The sequence below is a fragment of the Botryllus schlosseri genome, chromosome 12, assembly GCF_051294905.1.
Source record: "Botryllus schlosseri isolate E-star chromosome 12, Bs_hap1, whole genome shotgun sequence".
Classification (NCBI taxonomy): Eukaryota; Metazoa; Chordata; class Ascidiacea; order Stolidobranchia; family Styelidae; genus Botryllus; species Botryllus schlosseri.
In genome coordinates this window covers 11398853-11421104 of record NC_137247.1, presented here as the reverse complement: position 1 = coordinate 11421104, position 22252 = coordinate 11398853, and the positions used below count along the sequence as shown (strand labels likewise).

The 22252-nt window shown below is 42.3% G+C and overlaps 3 protein-coding genes across 3 annotated transcripts in view; all 3 read right to left on the bottom strand.

Annotated features, from left to right (window-relative positions):
• The window catches only part of LOC145451896 (uncharacterized), a 102201-nt gene that overhangs the window by 30834 nt on the left and 49115 nt on the right, over positions 1–22252 (bottom strand). The gene's annotated exons all lie outside the window — the stretch shown is intronic.
• On the bottom strand, positions 10602–17282 carry LOC145451854 (mitochondrial inner membrane protein OXA1L-like). Its single transcript, XM_080330078.1, has 6 exons — positions 15833–17282; positions 13634–13755; positions 13316–13430; positions 12422–12650; positions 10992–11160; positions 10602–10935 (listed from the first exon to the last, which is right to left on the bottom strand). Exons 1-6 carry the CDS (start codon positions 16338–16340, stop codon positions 10657–10659), a joined length of 1422 nt encoding a protein of 473 aa, XP_080186204.1. The 5' UTR covers positions 16341–17282; the 3' UTR covers positions 10602–10656.
• LOC145451855 (smad nuclear interacting protein 1-like) lies at positions 16385–22235 on the bottom strand. The gene is made up of 8 exons (XM_080330079.1): positions 21827–22235; positions 20706–20795; positions 20165–20275; positions 19622–19794; positions 19094–19206; positions 18853–18969; positions 18531–18621; positions 16385–17719 (listed from the first exon to the last, which is right to left on the bottom strand). The coding sequence occupies exons 1-8, from the start codon at positions 22233–22235 to the stop codon at positions 17684–17686; spliced, it is 1140 nt and encodes a 379-aa protein (XP_080186205.1). The 3' UTR covers positions 16385–17683.

Below are 22252 nucleotides of genomic sequence, written 5' to 3'. Positions count from 1 at the left end.
CTTCTCCTGTAGCAAAGCGGTTACTGGCTGGAATTGAACCAAATTTTGTGTGTAGGCTTAAATTAGGTAACCTAACAATTTTATAAAGTAGCCAGTACGATTTGAGAAAAAAAAGTCATTTTTGAAGAGCCCTAATATAGATAGGCCACTTCAAACGCTACCTTAGTTTAAAGGGTTAATGTTTTCAAATCACTTTTGAAAACAAATTCTGAAGTTAAAGAAGCCTATTTCGAGCATTCCAGGTAGGCCTATACCACTGGTCGGGAACCTTTTTCGACCGAAGAGCCATATTTTCCCAATATTTTCAATTGCAACTCCCAAAGAGCCATACATGTCAATCAACTGTTACGTCACAATTGAACATCAGTGACGTATTGGGAGCACTAATATATGGGTTCGTTGTGTGCGCCATAATTTTCTGCCCACATGGGTTATGGATAGATGGAGCTAAACATGGTCACTACAGCAGTACCATACCCACCGTGTGATACGTCAGTGACGTGGAGTTAGGGGAGGCAAGTCAAGTGAGGCAGTCGTCGGGGATGAGCGAAGGAAAATTGTGAACCCTTAAAATGGTTATTTGTACCTTCTATCGATGTTTATGAATGACTAAATTATTAACATTTTTATTTCCAAAATCACGGAATTTTTATATATATTGTTCGAAAATAAAGCGCGAAATACAGTGCATGAATAGATAATTGACTGTAAAGAACTGTCGATCATGTCGTTCTCAGTCATTCTATCAATATTAACATGACCTAGTGCGAAATATTTGTTTGTCAAAAAAGCAGTTTGTACTTTTGCACAACGGAAATACATATTCTCCTGTATCAATTGGTCATTTTAGCAAGATTAAAGAGGAGTATAAGGCTATAAAATTTGTCCTTGAAATTCTTAACTACAATACCCATATGCCAGGCGCGTAGCCAGCCGAAAAATAATGGGGGGTTCGGATTTTTTCGAATTTAGTGACGTAGCATCGATTCATTAGGGTTAAGTACGTGCGATGCGTAAATAACGATGATCATCGATACAACATTCCCGTGTTGGCGATTATAGACGTATGATAAGCTTGTCGACGAGTCTGGAAGTGCTGTTAATTAGCGTCTCCCTGATCTGTCGTGAACAATGAAATACGCACCGGTCGAACATTTGAATACGCGCGCTTATTAACGCGTCGAACAATTAAATTCGCGCGCTTATCAAAGCGTCCAACAATTAAATACGCCCGCTCATCAATGCGTCTTGCGTCTTACGTAGCCTCGGCGACGATTTGCGCAAGTAAAAGTGTACGAGTTTTTATGGAATATGTGCTTTAATGACGCCGATTTCAGGTGGTTCAAACCTTACCTCTTTTATAACTCAAGCCTACTGGACTATAACTGAAGACTAGTGGAAATCAATTACGCATGTACGCACGCGTCGAACATGATTGCGGACATTCGCTGTCATTCAGTTACGAGACGTCACTCTTTAATCACAATCGCTAATCAACCCCTGGCTACGCGCCTACCCTATGCGTATCATTTCTTTTGACTTGTAAATGGATAATTTTCCGCTGAGTCAATAAAGTGGGTATACCTATAGCAGCGGTCGGGAACCTATGGATCGCGAGCCATATATGCAGGCCGTGTTATTTTTGGCTTTTCAGGAGTAAGATGCCAAAACTGCCCAAAATAAAAATTTGAAAAGGCCAAAAGTATAAGCAATTTGCAAATTGCCAAAAATAACACGGCCTGCCCATAGTGTATTTCGTTCATGGTGTTGTGTTAACATGACTGCGTTACATGCGAGAAGAGAGTGTGTGAAGGGCAGGTTTCTTAATCTGGGTCAAGGCCACCCATTAGGGGTGCATGGTGTGGACACAGCGAAATTGAACGACTGACTGCGTTTGGTTTACTTGACTGACTCAGCTGCTATAACAATCTGATGTTGAGCGTGTTTGTTAGGCTTTCCTTTCTTTTTGCTTATTGGCACCGATTCCGAGTGGATACTGCACATTTTGTGGCTTCGTTTGATATTATTAATCGATCAAATCGCTAGGTTTTTTGTTTTTATTATTGTTTGTTGGCACTGATTAAAAGTGGAGGCTGCACATTTTGTGGTTTCTTTTGATAAACTGACCCAAATGAAGCGTTTTTATGACTAATTCGAGTCTGAAACTATGTATTTAGAGGACAATGCCATGCCAAAACTGCCAAAAATAAAAACTGAAAAAAATAACACGGCCTGCATATATGGCTCTTTTGGGTTTAAGATACGGCATTTTGAATTTTTTTTAAAATTTTGCTCTTAACTTATCAATATTGCAGCAACTTGTTAGTAAATTTTCATGACGGCGAGAATAATTATTCTCGTGGAAGCATAAACATGTCTTCGATAGGTCAAGACAGTGAGGTATCCAGGGTTAGGGGCTCGCACAGCCCTCTTTTCAAAATCACCAAATTTAAGTTGCTGTACCTGCGGCGACTATAACACCACTCGCGAATTCAGAGAAAATATAACATAAGGGACTAGCTTTCAACCTAACCAGAATGACTTTCAGCCATTATCTTCAATATCACCGTAAATAATTGCCAATTATTCATAACTTGGATATGGACAACCCCAGATCGCAGTCGGATTTGGAGCTACAGCTTTTATTCACATCAGGGGTGTCAAACATACCGCCCGCCAGATGATTTCATCCTGCTCGCGAGGCAATTTTGAGTAGATTGAAAATGCGTTTAATATCCAGCTCATTTCTATCTGAGATTTTTAGTAATAAATACTTCGATTAAATAGGGCTTCTAGACAGCACATGTCGAGTATGTTTACAGGCCACATTACAGCCACCCAGTGGCGGCTCGTCCTATAGGGCAACTGGGGCATTGCCCCACCTAATATTCTGTTCAATAACAATTCTTTACCATTTATAGACGCACACCAATCTATATATACCGAAATCACAGCGAAAATCGTATTCTTCTTGTCCTTTCGCTTGTAAATGCCCATATATAGCGAAGTCTCTGCGAAAATCGAATTCTCTTCGTGTTTTCGCTTTGCGAATGCCTAGCCGGGGCATGCCCCGGTAGCGCTCATAGCAAGCTTTCACTGTCTATTCTCTCAAAGCCGCGCACAATAAATAAACGGTGATTTACTCTCACCTATTCGTAAAATGGCCGAGCAAGTGGGGCAAATATGCCTGGTCGCCCCTAAGGTGTGATGTAACAATCGTATCTATATCTGACCTCGATTACCGTAATACGCGTTTAGTCGACCTTTGCTGGTATAGGTCGATTTTAATGGTGTTTCACACCATGAAAACTCTTGAAACTTGGTATGTCATGTCGTGATGGTGGTATTTAACACTGCCCCAAGTTTCAGGGTTTCTACTTAAAGTTTAGGGTAGTAATTCTGTTTCCGAAGTTGAGTGTGTGGTGATCCGTCATGTATCGCAAACAGATTTTACTCAAAAGCCGGTATTGGTATCCATTGATTTTGACGATGTTCAATACTGAGATCGGTTATGAAATTTGGCACGGTAAGTCTTAATGTTAGTATCGAACGCTGTACCAAGTTTTAAGTTTGTCACTGAACTGTGTTAGTGGTAATTTCGTTTCCTAATTCGAGTGAGAGCTGACTCGTCATTTATCGCTAACAGATTATACGCAAAGCCGGTATTGGTATCTAATGATTTTAACGATGCTCCTTACCTAGATCCGTCATAAGCTTTTGCATGGTATGTCTTGGTTTTAGTATCGAACGCTGTGCCAAGTCTCAAGGTTGATACTCAGTGATTAGGGCAGTAATTTCGTTATCAAGGTCGAGTATGGTAGAGATGTGCTCCGATCTGACACTTTGGCATACAACGCATTGCGGATTTCACGCAAAAGCCGGTGTATCTGCGGTAACGTTAACTGAGATGATGATATCATTCTCAGTTTGCATTCAAATATTTACTTGGATATTATATTCTCCAATGTCAATTTCACCGTGAAATTGTGGCCTTCAAGCCATTTGCTCACAACCCCCTGCTGTCAAACGCGATAGCTATTTCGTTTTCGATGGCGGCTAACAGCTGATCACTTGATCAGCCTATTCCTCAGTAAATTTTGCGCAAAATTCGGTGTTGGTCTGTTCGCATCAATTTTGACAGTGTACCATACCGAAAAGGGCCATGAGACCACTTCTCGATGATGTCATGTAACAGTGTACTAAGTTTAAAGCTTTCATCCACGTATTTATTCGGTAATATATTTTCCAAAGGCGATTTTGCAGCAGACCTATAGACAGTAAAAAAGCCGTATGTGTCGTGTTACAGTCTCCAGTTTCAAGGCCAAAATCTCCTATGCTGTACCGAGACCGAATTTCCGAGGCTGCTATTCTTAGTTCTTCAGAATAATGTTTTGGATTCAATATGACAGGCCCAATCTATGAGATAACAATTGCGTATCTGTCCGAACTCGTTGACCTTTCCAGTTAGGCTCACGCTATCTCTCGAGTTATAGTCATTTCCAGGTCTAGTGCGAACATGAACCGTGTTGAATCTTTGTTCCGTACGCCGTTTACGCAGTTACAACACTTCAAGTCACAGCTCACCAGCGGACCTCTCGTGGCACATACGTTAAAATCACTGTTGCCTGCAAATTCATGTTACCGTACCATCATTAAGTTAAAGGCCTCTGCACACTGACCTCGCGACGCAACATCGCGAGTTGCGCGTTGCGAGTTGCGAGTCGTAAGCAGAGATGCCACTCCTGGGTTTTTCCACCCAGATCTGGGTTTTTCGAGCATCACCTGGGTTTCTTGGTTTTTGTGCTTGAAATCTGGGTTTTTTTTCAACATCATGTTTGTCAGGTCAATTTTACGGCGCAAAATTGATTATTAGCTTGATAAGATCTTATAACATCGACGGATTCTACTGTGATTGAGTCTAAAGAGACCCATTTACTATTAAAATGAGAGGTCTTGGCGTGATGAGAGAGCTTAATTGAATACTGACTACTAGGTCACAGAAAGTCATTTTCACAAGGCAACTCTTGAGCATTTGTTTTGCAATTTAAAACGATTTAGGACTTGAATGCTAGCGCTGCAACAAATTCGTTGTGTGTCAGTAAATAGTATGTAACTGCTGTAAAGTATGCAATTAATGCACATGGAAAGACCAAATGTTGATCTAACTAATTTACCATGTTGACATCAGAGTATATTCATTTTCAACAGGGACACTCAAAGAGACAGTTTGGTCACCCGGGCAAGTTATTCAGAGGGAGAGGGGTTTGTCAAATTCAAATGTAGGCCTACGTACCTTTAATTTCATGATCTGGCAGTTTCTTTTTCGACTAAACATCCCAGATAAAAGTGCTTGTCCCAGGTTTAATGAATCGAAAGCTATTTTTAATCTATCTGGTCAGCTCACAGTCACTGGAACTACCCTAAAATCATCCTCATCATAGATGGGGATTAGCATTGTGACAAACATTACGAATATATAATAAACTACGTATTGACCCCCCCCTCCATACCGAATGCCCGTAGCAATGTGTTGAGAGGAAAGCATCATATTTCGATGGATTTGCCCATTTAACTGAGCAAAATGTATAGTCTGAAAATGAACAGTTGGGATTTCAATATCAAGGGCTAAACCGTCTTCTATGTTCGTATAACTGTCATTGATGACTCTCAGTCACTGTTTTGTAGCTATATCATATAAATTTGAGTGAAATATAGGATCTGGGTTTTTCTGGGTTTTTTCAACGTCCAAATCTGGGTTTTTCCAAAATATCTCAGTGGCATCTCTGGTCGTAAGTCGCGAAGCAATGCACACTGGTCCCGGCAGTGCCCACAAGCGGCAACTACAGCTCTTGCGCGTTCTGTCCGAAGTCTCGCAATGGACACACATTGCACAGCTCCCGATAGATCGCAAAATGAATATTTCGATGGGTATACATGGGTTTGTCAATGAATAAGATGACGTCGTATATGCACACACTTTTCCATTAACGAACCAATATCATATTTCAATGCTGAAAACACATAATCTGGGTGACCCAGTTAAAGGCGATATTTCCGGTTGCCGATCCAAATTTCTGGAGTTCTAGCTGTAGCCTATTATGCTACAGACACCAAACCTTTCTGTATTCCACTGCCTCAGTGAGTGCATCAACTGTCAAGCACTCATACATTAATTTCTCGATATGATAGAGAACAACATTCAAATGCATTATAATTTTATTGTAAATGAATTAAGTCTTAATATTCAAATATAACTCTGGGATTCTTTCCTTTTCAATCTTCGATTCGCCCTCAGGTATCAAGCATGGAAACTGATCCGTAGGCCTGGTTGATCCATTCTCCATAATGATGCATAGTCCATTTCTGACTTATAATATTAGCCACTACAATTCGTACCGAAGTCTGATAAAGACGAGAATAGACGAAATCTAACATCAAGAGTTACACTGCTGCTACCTAGTCAACAAAAAGATTTTCAGACGTCGTGTACTGAGATGTACCGGTATCTGAAATATACATCAGTGAACCCATGACATACCACGATTATATGTACCTGCTTAACCTAGTTTCCAACCAATGTACACTGTACAGGTTAAAATGAACCAGACAAGGTATATATATAATAAACCCACCTGTAGACATACAATGACTGAGAGTTTCGCGGTATCGGTACTGCCGGAGCTGGTTGGCCTTTGGTAATTACCAAGTACCGGTACTGCTTACAGTAGAATGCGGTCTTGCAGTTAAGCTTCAAGTTTTAAAATGGCCTCAAATCAGTCTAAATTCAATGAGGAAACAATTATAGATGCCAAAACACGCAATACCCGGACAAACTATTGCGTTGACATAGAGCTAACGATCAGTAACTGCTGACCAGTCGCTCGCAACTCGCGACAAAGTTGAAAATTTTCAACTTTGTCGCGGAGTTGCGCAACCCTGTCGCAGACGGCATGTTGCGAGTTGCCGGCGACTCCGATCTGCATGGTCCAGTCGTAGACAGGCGCGATTCTCTCGTTTTATCGGGTCGCGAGCTCAGTGTGCAGAGGCCTTAAGGCTGCTGCACACTGGCTCTCGCGACACGACAAAACGAGAGAATCGCGCCTGTCTGTGACTGGACCATGCACACCGCGTCGCCAGACTACGCAACAAAGCGTCGGCGAGCGGGCTGCGCAACTCGCCGACAAAGTTGAAAAAATCCAACTTTGTCGCAAGTTGCGGGCTCAGTCGCCGTAGAAAATAAGCACGCGCTCTTATTTCGACGGTGCTGTTGCAATCTTTTCTAATCGTTCAACTTCCTAATTTAACATACTCGTGTACCAGATGCGTAATTTATCTTGGGATTGACTCAGGGCGCTGTATGATATCCAACAAGCCCAGAAAAAGAATGATTCAACCTCAAGTTGATAACTTAGAAGATGGATGAACGAAATGAAGATATATTTGATAATTAAATTACGATATATTCACAAGACAAGATGAATAACAGAGAACATGACCGCTAGCCCGCGAATGCCACTGACAAGCTTGACATTGCGAAAGTACCGGTAGGCCAAGGAGAGTAGGCCTTTATATTATAAAGATATCTGATTGATGGAGTATGTTAGGGCGTATCAACGATTAGACACCTTCTTGTTTATATTCTTTGTATCTTAGTACTGTATATTGGGCATCTGCGTCTTGAGTTGAAATAATAAACTGAGTTTTCGAATTTGAGAATATCTTAGTGGCATTATGATGTATTCCTTATCAAAATTCGGAGCATCAGCAAAATGCTGTCAGTACACATAGAAAACACATATGTGTAGGAAGTATATTGATGTGTTCTTCTAAAGTAATAACCAAGAACCTATACTGTTACGAAATCATTAAGCTGGTACAGAACAGATAGGCCTACGTTACGAGTGTACGACTCGGTGTCAGTGTGCAGCAGAACGCAACTACCGCGACACGATCGGGGAATTAAAGGCCTCTGCACACTGAGCTCGCGACCCGATAAAACGAGAGAATCGCGCCTGTCTGCGACTGGACCATGCAGACCGGAGTCGCCGGCAACTCGCAACATGCCGTCTGCGATAGGGTTGCGCAACTCCGCGACAAAGTTGAAAATTTTCAACTTTGTCGCGAGTTGCGAGCGACTGGTCAGCAGTTACTGATCGTTAGCTCTATGTCACCGCAATAGTTTGACCGGGTATTGCTTGTTTTGGCATCTATAATTGTTTCCTCATTGAATTTAGACTGATTTGAGGCCATTTTAAAACTTGAAGCTTAACTGCAAGAGCGCATTCTACTGTAAGCAGTACCGGTACTTGGTAATTACCAAAGGCCAACCAGCTCCGGCAGTACCGATACCGCGAAACTCTCAGTCATTGTATGTCTACAGGTGGATTTATTAGATATATACCTTGTCTGATTCATTTTAACCTGTACAGTGTACATTGGTTGGAAACTGGGTTAAGCGGGTACATATAATCGTGGTATGTCATGGGTTCACTGATGTATATTTCAGATACCGGTACATCTCAGTACACGACGTCTGAAAATCTTTTTGTTGACTAGGTAGCAGCAGTGTAACTCTTGATGTTAGATTTCGTCTATTCTCCTCTTTATCAGACTTCGGTACGAATTGTAGTGGCTAATATTATAAGTCAGAAATGGACTATGCATCATTATGGAGAATGAATCAACCAGGCCTACGGATCAGTTTCCATGCTTGATACCTGAGGGCGAATCGAAGATTGAAAAGGAAAGAATCCCAGAGTCATATTTGAATATTGTTAAGACTTAATTCATATACAATAAAATTATAATGCATTTGAATGTTGTTCTCTATCATATCGAGAAATTAATGTATGAGTGCTTGACAGTTGATGCAGTCACTGAGGCAGTGAAATACAGAAAGGCTTGGTGTCTGTAGCATAATAGGCTACAGCTAGAACTCCAGAAATTTGGATCGACAACCGGAAATAGCGCCTTTAACTGGGTCACTCAGATTATGCGTTTTCAGCATTGAAATATGATATTGGTTCGTTAATGGAAAAGTGTGTGCATATAAGACGTCATCTTATTCATTGACAAACCCATTGTATACCCATCGAAATATTCATTTTGCGATCTATCGGGAGCTGTGCAATGTGTATCCATTGCGAGACTTCGGACAGAACGCGCAAGAGCTGTAGTTGCCGCTTGTGGGCACTGCCGGGACCAGTGTGCATTGCTTCGCGACTTACGACTCGCAACTCGCAACGCGCAACTCGCGATGTTGCGTCGCGAGGTCAGTGTGCAGAGGCCTTTACCTGTTTTAGTCGTGTCGCAAAGCCAGTGTGCAGCAGCCTTAACTTGTTCACGTTGGAAAACGCCATTGTGACGTCATCTTAATAAAAAGTCGCTTGCAGCCCTTGCCCCACCACCCGATATTGTCACGAGCCGCCACTGCAGCCACCCCACTGCTGTGTTGTGGTTTTTAGTCACTATATGAGCAGGTCGCTGACACCTGGCATTGACACTGTAGGGCGCCCTCTCACGGTTCATACACTTTGTAAGATACAACATCATTATGGTACATCGCCCATATCTGTATATCACGTGACTTATATCTTTCTTCTCGCAACCACGTGACTTACCATTTATCAGCTCGTGCATTTCAATTACAAAGGCAGACTCATCTGCGATATCCTACTGTATATTCCATACATATTCGACCAATATATCTATCTGAGGCAATACTGTCGTTGCATTCACGTTGAAGTTGTCAGATCAAGGACTAACGCAGGGACGTGCGTCTACTACGAAAAGAGCTAAGTATATCTACCCAGCCACACATTACGTGGGACTCAGGTTACAACTCTAGCAGGTTATCAGACGCCATATCTGGTCTGCAACACCAAATTCCGAGTAGGCAAGAAAGTGCATATTCAATTCAGTCATTTATAGAATAAACAGATTAAAAACTAGTTATAGTCACAGAAGCGAAAACGCCAATGAGCGAAACCCTTATATGTAAGGTACACGGAAAATAGAATAGAGGTATTCAGCCTCGATTTGAAAATAATAGTATTTACGGTGGGCTATAATAAATAAATAAAGAATTGGTCACCGTAAATACTACAGTATTTTATTCATAATCCAAATTTTTCGACGGCAATAACTCCGCTTCCACTGATTGGAATTGAACCAAATTTGGTGAACATCGTTTCTATAGACAACCCAACACTTTCATGGGTTGAATAGAAAATTTTCAAATGTTTTGTTATTTATTTTATATAATTAACAGAAACTTTCTTCTCCTGTAGCAATGGGCTACTGGTTGGAATTGAACCAAATTTGGTGTGTAGGCTTAAATTAGGTAACCTAACAATTTTATCAAGTAGCCAGTACGATTTGAGGAAAAAATTCATTTTTGAAGACCCCTAAGGTATATAGGCTGGTTAATGAAATAGGCCTATTCAAATGAAAAACAAGGGTATTTCGAGAGTGAGTAATTCGGTGCGGCCCGCGAGCGATCTGAAGTGCTGAATCCAGCCCGCGACGTCAGTTGAGTTTGACATCCCTGATTTATATCATCTGACCCGCTCCCACAGCAGATTCAGTCAATTAGCCAGCAGTATCGAAATCTTCACATTTATTCGAGAAAAAAAACAAGCTCGACATCACAACGCATCAAAACTGCCCCGCATACTTCGGCCTTTGCGGTCTCCAGTCTCTCTCAAAGTCGGGAACTTCAGGAGTGGACTGTATCGCTTCAATCCCAATCTCGTAAGTAACCGGCGGATCACCCTTCAGTCTTTTCTTGCGTTCTTTCTCGCTACGCTTCTTTTCACTCCGTATCTCTTTGACGCGAATCTTTTTGTACGTAGTCTCGTAACTCTGGTTCCTCATCTCTCTGAACTTGGCCATCGGACCGACGCTTTCACCGGCTATCGTCGCGGCAGGCGCTCTCTAAAGAGAGATGTCAGTTAAGTGAAGAACAGCATATTCCAACGGGACAGCAGTACCCTTTCCGGAATTTTCAACTTTTCGCGAACCGCGGGGATGTTCAGTAGCGTTAGCGCGCACAGACTGAAGGTGCCGGTGGTTATGCCGTAGAGAAAAACAGCGCACGACGCGTTGCCGAAAATCAGCGGAATCAACACGACCGGAACGTACTTGGCTTTTCGGGCGAATCTAAAACAAGACATTACCGTGATATATGGGGAAAGTACTTAGTAACGGAGTGCAGAGAACACGTGTATTTTTCGTCAAAATATATTTCCAGGAGCCCTCTCCTTCTTGAGTACCAACGATGATTACTTTGACCAGCTCTGGTTATCATGATGAAGTTATTTGCGCACCGGCATAGCCAGGCGTGGTTACGGCAATTTAGTCCTCCCAAGTTTTTGGATGATTGACATTGTGAAGCTGAAATGGAATGTTTTTGAACAGTCCAAATTCGACTGTGGCCACGGCCATGACCAGTAACGTATCCAGAAGGGCAAGAGTAACCTTAGTTCGATTTGGACATTATGATGTCATTGTTTTTTACGTTAAAATGAATCAGTGGTCACGTCATCGTTACAAAATTTCCAGCCTTCTTTCCAAACCCTCGTCATGACTACGAAAATTCATACCCACTGCCAGCATATACAGAAGGGTTGTGATGGCTCAAGTAATCACTCGACTCGCTATTTTTTTTGTGACTCGACTTGACTAGAGTCATTTTTTCAAATCCGTAAAATGACTCGACTCGAGTCAATCTGTGTATTCACTCGACCTGTACTAGAGTCATTGCGCACGACTCCAACCAAGTGATATGACCTGATACTGGGACGGCAAATTCATCATAACTTCGAAGGATAGTAAAGTCTCCACGTGATTGGTATTGCGTGTATCAGTCACTTGGAAAATAGGGCCCAGAAACTGATCGGACTGAGGAAAATTACGACATTATGAATGTGAGCCAATCCATCTCACTCCAGCAAAGTTGAAAGAACTGAACCGTGAACACAATGACTTGTCTCAGACTCGAGTCACAACACAATGACTCGACCCTCCACTCACTGACTTGGACTTGACTCGAGTCAAAACTACAAAAGTGAGATTGACTTGTGACTCGGAACCTTGCGACTTGATTACAACCCTGATATACAGGATGAAGATTTGGAATTCAGAACAACGGATCTTGTAAACATACATGACTGGAGATAGGTATCAACGTATCAAGTCAAACTTGCGCACCCAGAGGTTAGTGTTGCTACTAAGGTCAAGTGGAAATAATGCCCCAAATTTCTACTCAATTACAAGTAGAAGTAGCGATTTCAAAGACATGTCAAAACTACTTCAAGTGGAAGTAGAAAAAACTCATCTCAACTATTTTCTAATTTTCAAAATTCAAATTATTATTATTATGTATATTGACCACCTCTGGTAAGTTCAATATTCTACTCACCCTGAATACTGTCCAGATATCGTCCCGGCGTTGAGCGAGACATGAATAAAGCTTCCCACTAGTACACCGGCGATAAGTGGCAGGCCGTAAAATGGGTCCGCCATAGAGAGATCGTTAAACCACAAAATGCCGCCCTCGGCGAACGACGGAACGGGAACATTCGCCATTTGACGAAGGGCCATCGAGCAAGTGATGAACAAGGCGCTCATAAACGATCCGTTCAGGAATACTGACAAAAAAGCAACCCTTTTATATTACATCATCTAAGTTCAATATACCTCCCTAAGTTATCGTAGGCCCCGGTACCACTAATTTGATTATCGGTACATGCAGACATAGCGTGAGCGCCAATTCTTCAGCTGCGCATCACAATTCAGCTCAATCCAATGCAAAATCAACCTCTAAAAGGGCCGAGTTCATCTAAATAAGGGGTTCAACCTGTGGGCAATGCACTACGTAAAGAAATGATGGGACTCAAATGTGGAGGTCGCGTCAAGAAACCAGGCCGAGCAAGTCCAAGTGAAGAAATCGTGCAACAATTTTGCAACAGGTTAAGGAGCGCAACCATAGAAATAAATTGATTCAGCTGGCGTGTGATGGGTATAGTTGGAATTTTCTTTTAGCTGCAGTTCCATTACGGCGGCTTTCTGAAGAAAATGGCTATGGTTGATTTTATTTTTAATTTGAGACCACGTCATATTTAGAGCGCAGTTCCCCTTTCAGTAGAAATATCCTATCTGTTCATTACGTCGCATTGTTTTGAGTATCGTATTGCGCATCATGTGTCTCGATCGGATGAAAGTAATAGAACCATCGATTATACTGCATCGAGTGAGTGCCGGACAAAATTACTGCTCCATACACTTCTGGTTGAAAGAAAATACTCTTACTTACTTCGAACTGGCCCAGTGCCGGTTCGTTTATAAAGGTCCTTCAGATCTTGCTGTGCGGCATATCTCTTCAAGGTCTCACCGGAATACGTAAATTTTGACACTTTCTGTTGGGCTTTCTACAAACAAGGCTCATATTAAACGGAGAGCAGTTGAGTACTGCTGGATTTCCCGCAAAAACAAAAACGAACGTAAGAGTAAATAGCTTTTCACTTTCAAAACAAATTTTTAAGTCAAAAGATTAGCAATGTTCTAATCTAATCACAATCTATTTCTGATCCATGCATCACATGGTGCAATGCCATAGTGAAATCGCACATACCTTAGTTTCTTCCATATGATTCTGCGCATTTATCGTTACTTTCCGAGTGTTAATATATAAGGGCAAAGTAACGATTCGAATCAGCATAGTCCCAATTATGATTGTACTCCACCATTCCAAACCTGAAACAAATTTATACCATTCCAATGACAGGTGTTACGAACCAGTTCCAACATCTGAAACAAGGTTTAGCGACTGGCTAAGTATATACACTAGGGAAGGGACGGATCGACAAGATGAATGACCGTATCATGCCTTCCCTGTCCAGTGTCCATACCGATAGTTTGAAAATATCAGGCTACTGTTATATCTTTACTGGTGAGACAAATTTATTGGAGGATCTACTAATCAAGGACTGCCAACAAATTTACTCGTCTCTTCATATCGACGACTGTGTCGAGGTAGTCACAACGGTCAGAGGTGTTGCTGTGAAATTCAATCTCAAGGTAGGCTTTACGTCAGAAAGTGAGTAAGAGAACACTGTAGAAATTTGTGAATCCAAGACCTGTAGTCATGGCCTATAGTCAGGCCTGTTTATTTTTGGATATTGGATTTTATTTTTGGAGATTCTCCAAAAATAAGATTTGAAAACATCCAAAAATAAGATTTTTTTGGATGATGTTTTTCAGTGAAATAAACAAGTCAGAGCGATGTAAACGACCAGAAAACTCATAAAAACACACAAAACAGCATCTATGTGAGGGAAGGGGTCACCGAAACGCTAAAACTACTTCCACTCAATCCACTTCACGTTTCTGCTGACCTTGCCTGCCTGCCCGCCCCTCCGCCTTTGTACTCCTATAAGTTTCACAGTGCGACATGTAGAGAAGACGGGAAGGCAGCTTTGAGTGAGGCAAAGGGAACAGCGAAATCATATACAGCCACCTCTGTCACAATCACTTCGTCCACACGATGACGGGACTCATCTGCTGATGCTTCAGACGGCAACACAACTTGATCCAGAGTAGATGGAAAGCGTGCGCCCCAAGTTTGTTGACGCTCGTTTATTGTCAATGAAGAGGGTGGCCTCTTGGTTGACTGGAAACCGTACCAAACTCCTTGATGTTATGGACGAAAACAGTCCGGCGTGTGCAACTTCGCTGCTGTTGTCCATCTGATCGTTCTCGATCGCATGGTCACGCTCGCACATAGCTGAGCAACACCGTCACAAAGCTTCATGGTCTTGACGTTCTGATCATGGAGCCGCAGGAGCTCATACGCCTGGTCAAACGCCTGTGTCCAGGTGAGGACTGGGACGAGGACCGCCACAAGGAAGGGTGTTGGGCTGTCAAGTTCAATGAGGCACGCATGGGATGAGGTTTCAAGCGCATTACTGACGAGCGCTTTCCAGGAGCAAAGGCTTGGAAGATTGGAAAGTTTGAAGAGTTAGACATTCCTCCATTTTTGGACCCTTAACCTCGATGTTTCCCACAATTGCGACGTTCGAGGCCGAAATCTCGAAAATCAAGGGGGGGCGTCTCGCAGTGATTAATATTCTTTAGAAGGCATCCTCCAGGCCAAATACTAAATTTGTGAAGAATGTATTGGAAAGTTAGATCAAGATCACTGATGATATCTATGTGTTGGAGGACTTGAATACATGATAATTACATACTTTTGGTGGATTTTTTCAGTAGTAATAGGGCTCAAAACACCTTCAATTCTTATTTTTGGAGATCCTCCAAAAATAAAATTTGAAAACATCCAAAAATAAGCTATTTTTGTTATTTTTGGAGAAATCCAAAAATAAACAGGCCTACCTATAGTGCATCACCATGAATACAACAGATTGTGTAGTAGTCCGCAGACACGCAAATCAATGATGTGCATATGCCGCTGGACACGGAAGTACAGATATAGCCTTTATGTCTTTCTAAGTCATGCACCACCCCTCCATGCTATCCCAGTAATGCATGAGCGCCAAGCAGGGAAGCAATGGATACCAGTGTTACTAATCAGGTCTTTGGTCTGACCCGGCCGGGAATCGAACCCACGACCTACCGATCAAGAAGCCGGACGCTTAACCATTACGCTATCTTGTCGGTCTATTAGGTGTTCAATCTGTACATTGTTAATGACCATCTCTCTGAACAGAAGTAATATTGGGCTCGTGGGCTGGTATGAGGTCTAAATCAATGAGAGATATAGCAAGACTCAAACACCCAATTATAACAACGTATAAAATCGCCGCAAGCTTACCAGTGTTGAGATGTACAAACTCCAACAAACTGTGAACGTAGTGATTGGGTAAATATTTCGTTGCTAACCCCAGTTCGACAAACGGCGGGTCCAAAATCATCCCACTGATGGCGTCCGTCAAAACCCCTGAATCAGAGACCGCTTCGGCCGCAGAACCCGACAAACCATCCGCAACCGCGCTACAGTCCACAGTAGTATCTCCCACAGTCGGAACGGGAGGCGGATCTTTTGGAATGGCCGGTGGTTCGGTTTCAAAAACGCGACCTATCCACGGCACCCAGATACGATTGCTGTGTGTAACGGAGAGACATCTACGATGACTAAGTATGAAATGTTCCTGATCTTTGCGGCACCAAGTAGAAACGAGCGTCTTTGGTTTTGAAATCACGCATTTTTTAAAAGTGTGCATATGAGAACGGATATAAATAGTTTTTGATGAAGGCGTACAGAAATTTTTCAGCAAGCATCCTCTCCACGAAGGTCCACGCAATAATATACTTCCCGACATCTCCGCGCTCTATACAGGACTAATTCCTCATCGTTTAGAATAGGCTGTAGAAAGAGCAAGTGCAGATATAAAGCGCTACAATTCTCAAGAGTTGAGGCACACCACTCGGAATATCGACCAGGTAACGGCGAGGACAGTAGGAGTCAGGCTTGGCACGCATGGCAATATATTACGAAATTGATGCCATCGGCAGAACACTTGGACATTCCAAGCAGCAAATAGTGAAATGTGACAAAAATTCACTCCTGGTCCGGCAGCATGTACTATATTGGTTAAAAATCATGTGATGTTCTGCGAGTGAATAATTAATGCCGAATGTATTGTGGTGCCCACCTATGGTACACAATGACGCCATATAGAAGGGCATAAAACATTAAATTTGATTGCAGTGAATATCAAAATCACTAGTCATAACCGAATTCAGGCAAGAGCAATCTGCAAAGCGTCAGGCAAGTGGGTATTCTTGAACCAGACACTAAACACACTTTTGTACTCTTTGTATATTGTTGTACCACAACCGGAATGTATAATACGCACCACGCACCCGTCATATATCAACATCAACAAGAAGAAATGCAGTAGAAGACAACACAATTGCCTCTCTTGGTACTACACTGATTTCTTTCCGACTTGATAGTCACCATTCGAGTCGGCCGTCAAGTATTGCAACATTAGCTTATCAAAAATTAGAAAAAGCAATCACGTCACATTTACTCAAACATACTAAAGCAGTGGTTCTCAAACTTTTTCAGACACGCCCTTCCTTTATGATAGCGAAAATTTTGCGCCCCCCTCATCGTCAAATCACAAAATGCAGCCAGAATGATAGCAATCCCAACAGATAGTTTGACAGCATAGGGTATATGAGTCTGCTGATGAGACAATTATCAAATACGAAATTCGGACTGCACACAGAGCAATCACTATAAACTGGAGGTAAATCACGCGGAGCGCGAAAAAAATTGTGCAGTTGACCTCAGCTCCGTGCCCCCCTTCAGGTGCTTTCACGCCACCTAGTGTGAGAACCGCTGCACTGAAGCATCGCCACAGCTCGAACAGTTTGGACACGCCGGTGCCACTCTCTCACGCGGGGCTAAAGGTGTATGGATTTACTCTATTGCCGCTTACATCTCTAACCAAGGCCAAATGCCGACATTGTTTGACGGATTGTCTCCGATGACATATTGTTATTTTTAATGGAGACTTCCATCATCGATACGGCATGATACTCGGGCCGTCTGGTAGTAGCCCTTAATCGGGTCGTAGCCTTTCCAACGCTGCTGAAATCCACTAAAGCAGTCGTTTCATCAGGTAACCGCAATGCCCTGGCCGGCAACCTAAAATCAATCTTCGTCGCTGTCTTCTTCCGATTCTACCACCTGCGAAGACGTTCACATGTCAATAATCTATTCACTTGCGCCGTAGCATATCACAAAATGCAGGGTTCTCAAATTGGGGTATGCGAGCAGCTTCATTTTCCTGGCACTGCGATCATTTTCTCCAACACCTATTTTAAATTTTTATGTGACAAGCGAGAAAAGAATGTAAGCTTACTAAATGTGTCGTTCAAGGCTTAAACCACCCCTCCACTTGCCAGCAAGGTTTTTCAAGGCTGTGCTTGTGCATGATGAAGAACAAATTTTGTGTCAGTCTTTTGGTTGCATTAATTTACGTGTGTGCCTTACCAAAACAATTCCAAGAATACTTCTACATGAGAAGCATCGAGATCATCCATCAAATGTTTAAAATGTTGTTTAAGAGTGTTTGTTGTGTATTTAATTCTGTCTATTTATCAATTTTCAAGGAGTACGCCATACATGCAGATAAATCGCAAGGGCACGCAGTCAAAACGACGTCTGAGAAACCCTGAAATAGTGTATACTTCCGAGTTGACTATCAAATGTTTATATTTTTTACCAATATCAAGAACTATGGATTTTAAGTAGGATTCGAATACAAATTTGACTACACAATAAACCTATCAGTGCCTTTACTAAATGCCAGCATCACTCGTACGTGCAGTATTCAAGTTTGCGAATTTTTCATTTCATTTCAGATCGTTTCGCCCCCCAAATCCCCATGCAATGAAATGTCGAAGGAAAAACGATTCGCTCGTTGACACCAGAAATTTCAATCTGCGATTTCCATATCTTCCTATCATCGATAGAAAATATAAATATACTAGCTTACCTCCGTGGTATCAGACTTGTCGTGTATTAAAACGTATTCCCTTGAACTGTACGCAAACTTGACCACGTCTTTCTCTTTCAATTCCACATACCTGCAAGATAACATATTGATATGACGTATATCAAATGTGTATCGCAGCCAGTATGCACAAGATGAACTCGTGGCCTTTTGTTTACGTAGATGTAGCACATTGCACACTTTTGTAGAGTCGTAGAATTTAAAACAGAATGAGGATGATAAATGCTGGACTATTGAACCAGAATCCTTTTTCAGGATGCTGTAAAAGTCGGCAAGTGTTGACAGGACCTACAGCAATGCATACCTGCGCGGCTGAATCTTCTGATTGTTGACAAAAGTACCGTTGGCCGAGTCCAAGTCGATAATATAAGGCTTGATGACCCTCTTCTTTCTACCGTCAGCCTTTTCAACCTCGACCATTCTGTCAGAAACGAAATACCAACAAACTAAACGGCAATAAAGAAATAATCCAAAAAAATACATCCTAATTATGGCTTTCTGGAGACTCATCATACTATAGTCGAGAAAACGAGACGGTCCGATACCTGAACTGAAATACGGCGTGCTGTTTTGAACAAGACGGATGATCGATGGGTATATCCGCAATGCGACGTAACTTTCCCATGAGGTAAGCGCTCTGCCTGTGTAGATGGAGCACCTGTGTATGAATAATGCCACGTCAAAGCTGGTATGGTTCACTTAAAAACCAGATGTCGTTGCCTGATCGCTCGTGAGTTGCATCACGCATATCTGGGTGAGATGCATACAGTTCGCACTGTTAACTTTACACATGTGTACGTGATTACCGGTGAATTCGGCACTACATGAATTTGGTATTATGAATTCAGCCCTTTGTGAATTTTGCATTGGAAAAGTAGGCTACTAGTATCAATTAATATTATCAATAGTGATACATCAAAACCGTATTAATAAATTTGAAAATGAATGTCTCACTGAATATGAACGTAAATTGTGACATACTGCACTTGATGAATTCGGGTTACGGTAGGTTGGGATTAGGGGCCGCCAAGTGCCGAATTTACGCATTGTCCATCGAAATCGTTTCAACATACCTTGAGCGCTTCGTCTCCTTTGAAAGGGTATAACCGCCATTTCTTCGTAGGAACCCTCGCTTCCGGCGGTTCGCTGTACTTGATCACGACGCCGCGAAACGTGTTCGTGTCCTCGGTGAGAGCGCCGGAAAGCCCCAGGTTCGGCTTTTCCTTCTCCTTGGGCTCTTCGGTGTCTAAAAACGGGGGAGCTGAGCAAATGAAAGCGAGACTGGTGCCACATCAAAAGAAAATAAACTATCGGTTACGGTTTGTGGTCACATATTCTGCAGTGCCGCATCTCCGACCTCTTTGCCATTCCCATAGGCATAGCTGGCACAGCCCCAAATTTTAACGAGCGCATTGCTGCATCATGTGCATTCACCGCATCGCAATGGATCCGCGACGCAAAGACACGGTTCAAAATTGGGCCAACTTGCGCATTGCGACTCGTTTTTGCAGTGCCACAACGGATCCAGGATGTAACGTTATCGTCAAAAAAAATTCACCACCCCCCTCAACTTTTAAATAGTGTGACATACACACCTACGACCAATCCGTACGTACCTTCCAGCAGAACCTCTGCGTTCCGCCGGCCTTGCTGTTCTCGTTTCTGCCAGGCTTCAGCTCGTCGCGCATCATTTTCTCTCCTCACTCGTTCACGACGAGAACGATTGTCTATTATGTAAAGTTACAAGTCGCCACAACATAGCTACCCGTCAATGAATAATTTTTTTTATAATCATATTCAAATTATACACATCAAAATTCCTGAAGGAACACACGAGCCACATCAGACATAAAGTAGCCTGACTAATATTAACTGTAAGGTCCCTCGTTAACATACACATAATCACATTAGAACACGGGGAGGAGGCGGGTCTCATAATTGAAACTGATCCGGCATTCCAGCGCATGGGACCACAAGTTAAAATATTACCCAATGATCATTCTGGCAGTGGTGAGCAACAATAGACAGGTTTTACATGAGAATTCCGATTCCCAATATATCACGAATTTAGCTGCTATGAAAAAGCCAATCGCTTAGTAGAGGAAGGCGTGCAATATTTGAAAGCCAAATACGATCCAATAAATCAAACACGCTCACCTCTTTGGTCGTCATGATTGGTGCCGCCCTCATCGTCAGATCTGCGCTCTAGCTTGATCCGAATATCACCGTGCGGACGTTGCTCATTATCTGGCAGACAAGTACAGGTGAGTTGCAAGCACAGCTACAAAGTCTAATCTAGTAAATAATACCATGCAGAGATGAGGATGGTGCATGGATTTGTATTAGAAAATATAAACGGATTTGAATATTTTTATCAGATTAGGATTGGATTTGGACTTTTGATTTTTTTGAAACTGGATTCGAATTTGGACTTAGCCATGAAATTTACAATAATTCTCATTTCCCAAGTTTGGTGCTACTTAAAAAAACATTCTGTTATCGCCAGATATGGACGTGACGCGGAGTGAATTCTGGATTTCAATTTGGGAATATTCATTCCTCGCGTTTCTGATTAAAACCAGCACCGATTGAGAGTGTACCGCGCTAATAATGTAGCAATCTAAGAAGCAGCAAACTAATCACAACACTATGGCCCCGGCGGAGTCGCTTTCGAAGGGTATTGAATGGAACAGGACAGTGTTCGATAAATTTGCCGATTTGTCAAGTTAGTTTCAAAGAGGAACACAAAAAGCCCTTCACAATGCTATTGTCTTGCATTAGATCAGAATTTTTATGATACCAACGACACAGTTCGGTGCAGTCAACACAGAGACAAAACTTACCAATTTATGGTGTTAACAATATTATGATTTAAACGACTCTGCAGTAGGTTACTACTAGGAATGGACATAACGAAGCTAGTACTCGATTCTGAGATTCAATTATCAACTCTTAGTCGATTTTTCCGAGTTTCTCTCTTGACACCACAGAGTGTTTTACCAATGAGAAATATAGTTTCGATGCTTTCTTCCCACCATGGGAGCCTCGACTTGTTATAGCATCCAAAAAATTTACCACAATGCTACATGTATTCGTGGAATTGACGTTTCTGTAATTATCCCACAGTATGGAAACGATCATAGGCAGGATGTACAAAACTATTTCTGATGAAGCGTGACTGGCCTTGTTTTCCTTGCATCCGTAAATAGGTAGGCCTTCATGTTTAAACTTTAGAGTCATTCGAAGTCATAATGAGTGCTACTCAAGTACAGTCTCACCTCTTCGACGCCTTTTTCTAATCTCTTCTTGTCTCTTATCGAAGTCTTCTTCCCTCTTGATCTTCAACCTCGGCGATCTCTCGCGACCCGGCTTCGCGTCCCTTCTGCGTTCGCGCGTGTCCCTACGCCTGCGCGGGTCGGAGTCATCGAGTTGTCTCCTATCATTTTTTTCTTCTCTGTCGTTTTTGTTACGCTTGGGCGGACTTGCGCCGCTGTCAGAGTCATTCGAAGACGACGAATCTCTCCTGTGTATTTTCTTCGCCTTTTTCTTGTGCTTTGACGGAACAGGCGAGACGTCTCTTCTTTTCTTGCTCTTTCGATCCCGCTGAGGAGAGCTGTCGTCAGAGGATGATGTCTCCTTTTTACGACGGTGCTTCTTTGATTTGCTATCAGTGGTGCTACGACCCATCTTAAGAATATCGCTAG

What these genes read in the sequence shown, in the direction of transcription:
- LOC145451855 (XM_080330079.1), bottom strand. Translation starts at nt 22,235, where the DNA reads ATGGGTCGTAGCACCACTGATAGCAAATCAAAGAAGCACCGTCGTAAA. An exon ending in CAGAAGATTCAGCCGCGCAG is followed by an intron (nt 18,622 to 18,852) that starts GTATGCATTGCT and finishes GTTATCTTGCAG; the next exon opens with GTATGTGGAATTGAAAGAGA. An exon ending in ACAAGTCTGATACCACGGAG is followed by an intron (nt 17,720 to 18,530) that starts GTAAGCTAGTAT and finishes ACGTCTTCGCAG; the next exon opens with GTGGTAGAATCGGAAGAAGA.
- LOC145451854 (XM_080330078.1), bottom strand. Translation starts at nt 16,340, where the DNA reads ATGTCGGGAAGTATATTATTGCGTGGACCTTCGTGGAGAGGATGCTTG. An exon ending in GTTTGTACATCTCAACACTG is followed by an intron (nt 13,756 to 15,832) that starts GTAAGCTTGCGG and finishes AATTTGTTTCAG; the next exon opens with GTTTGGAATGGTGGAGTACA. An exon ending in AGTTGAAAATTCCGGAAAGG is followed by an intron (nt 10,936 to 10,991) that starts GTACTGCTGTCC and finishes ATCTCTCTTTAG; the next exon opens with AGAGCGCCTGCCGCGACGAT.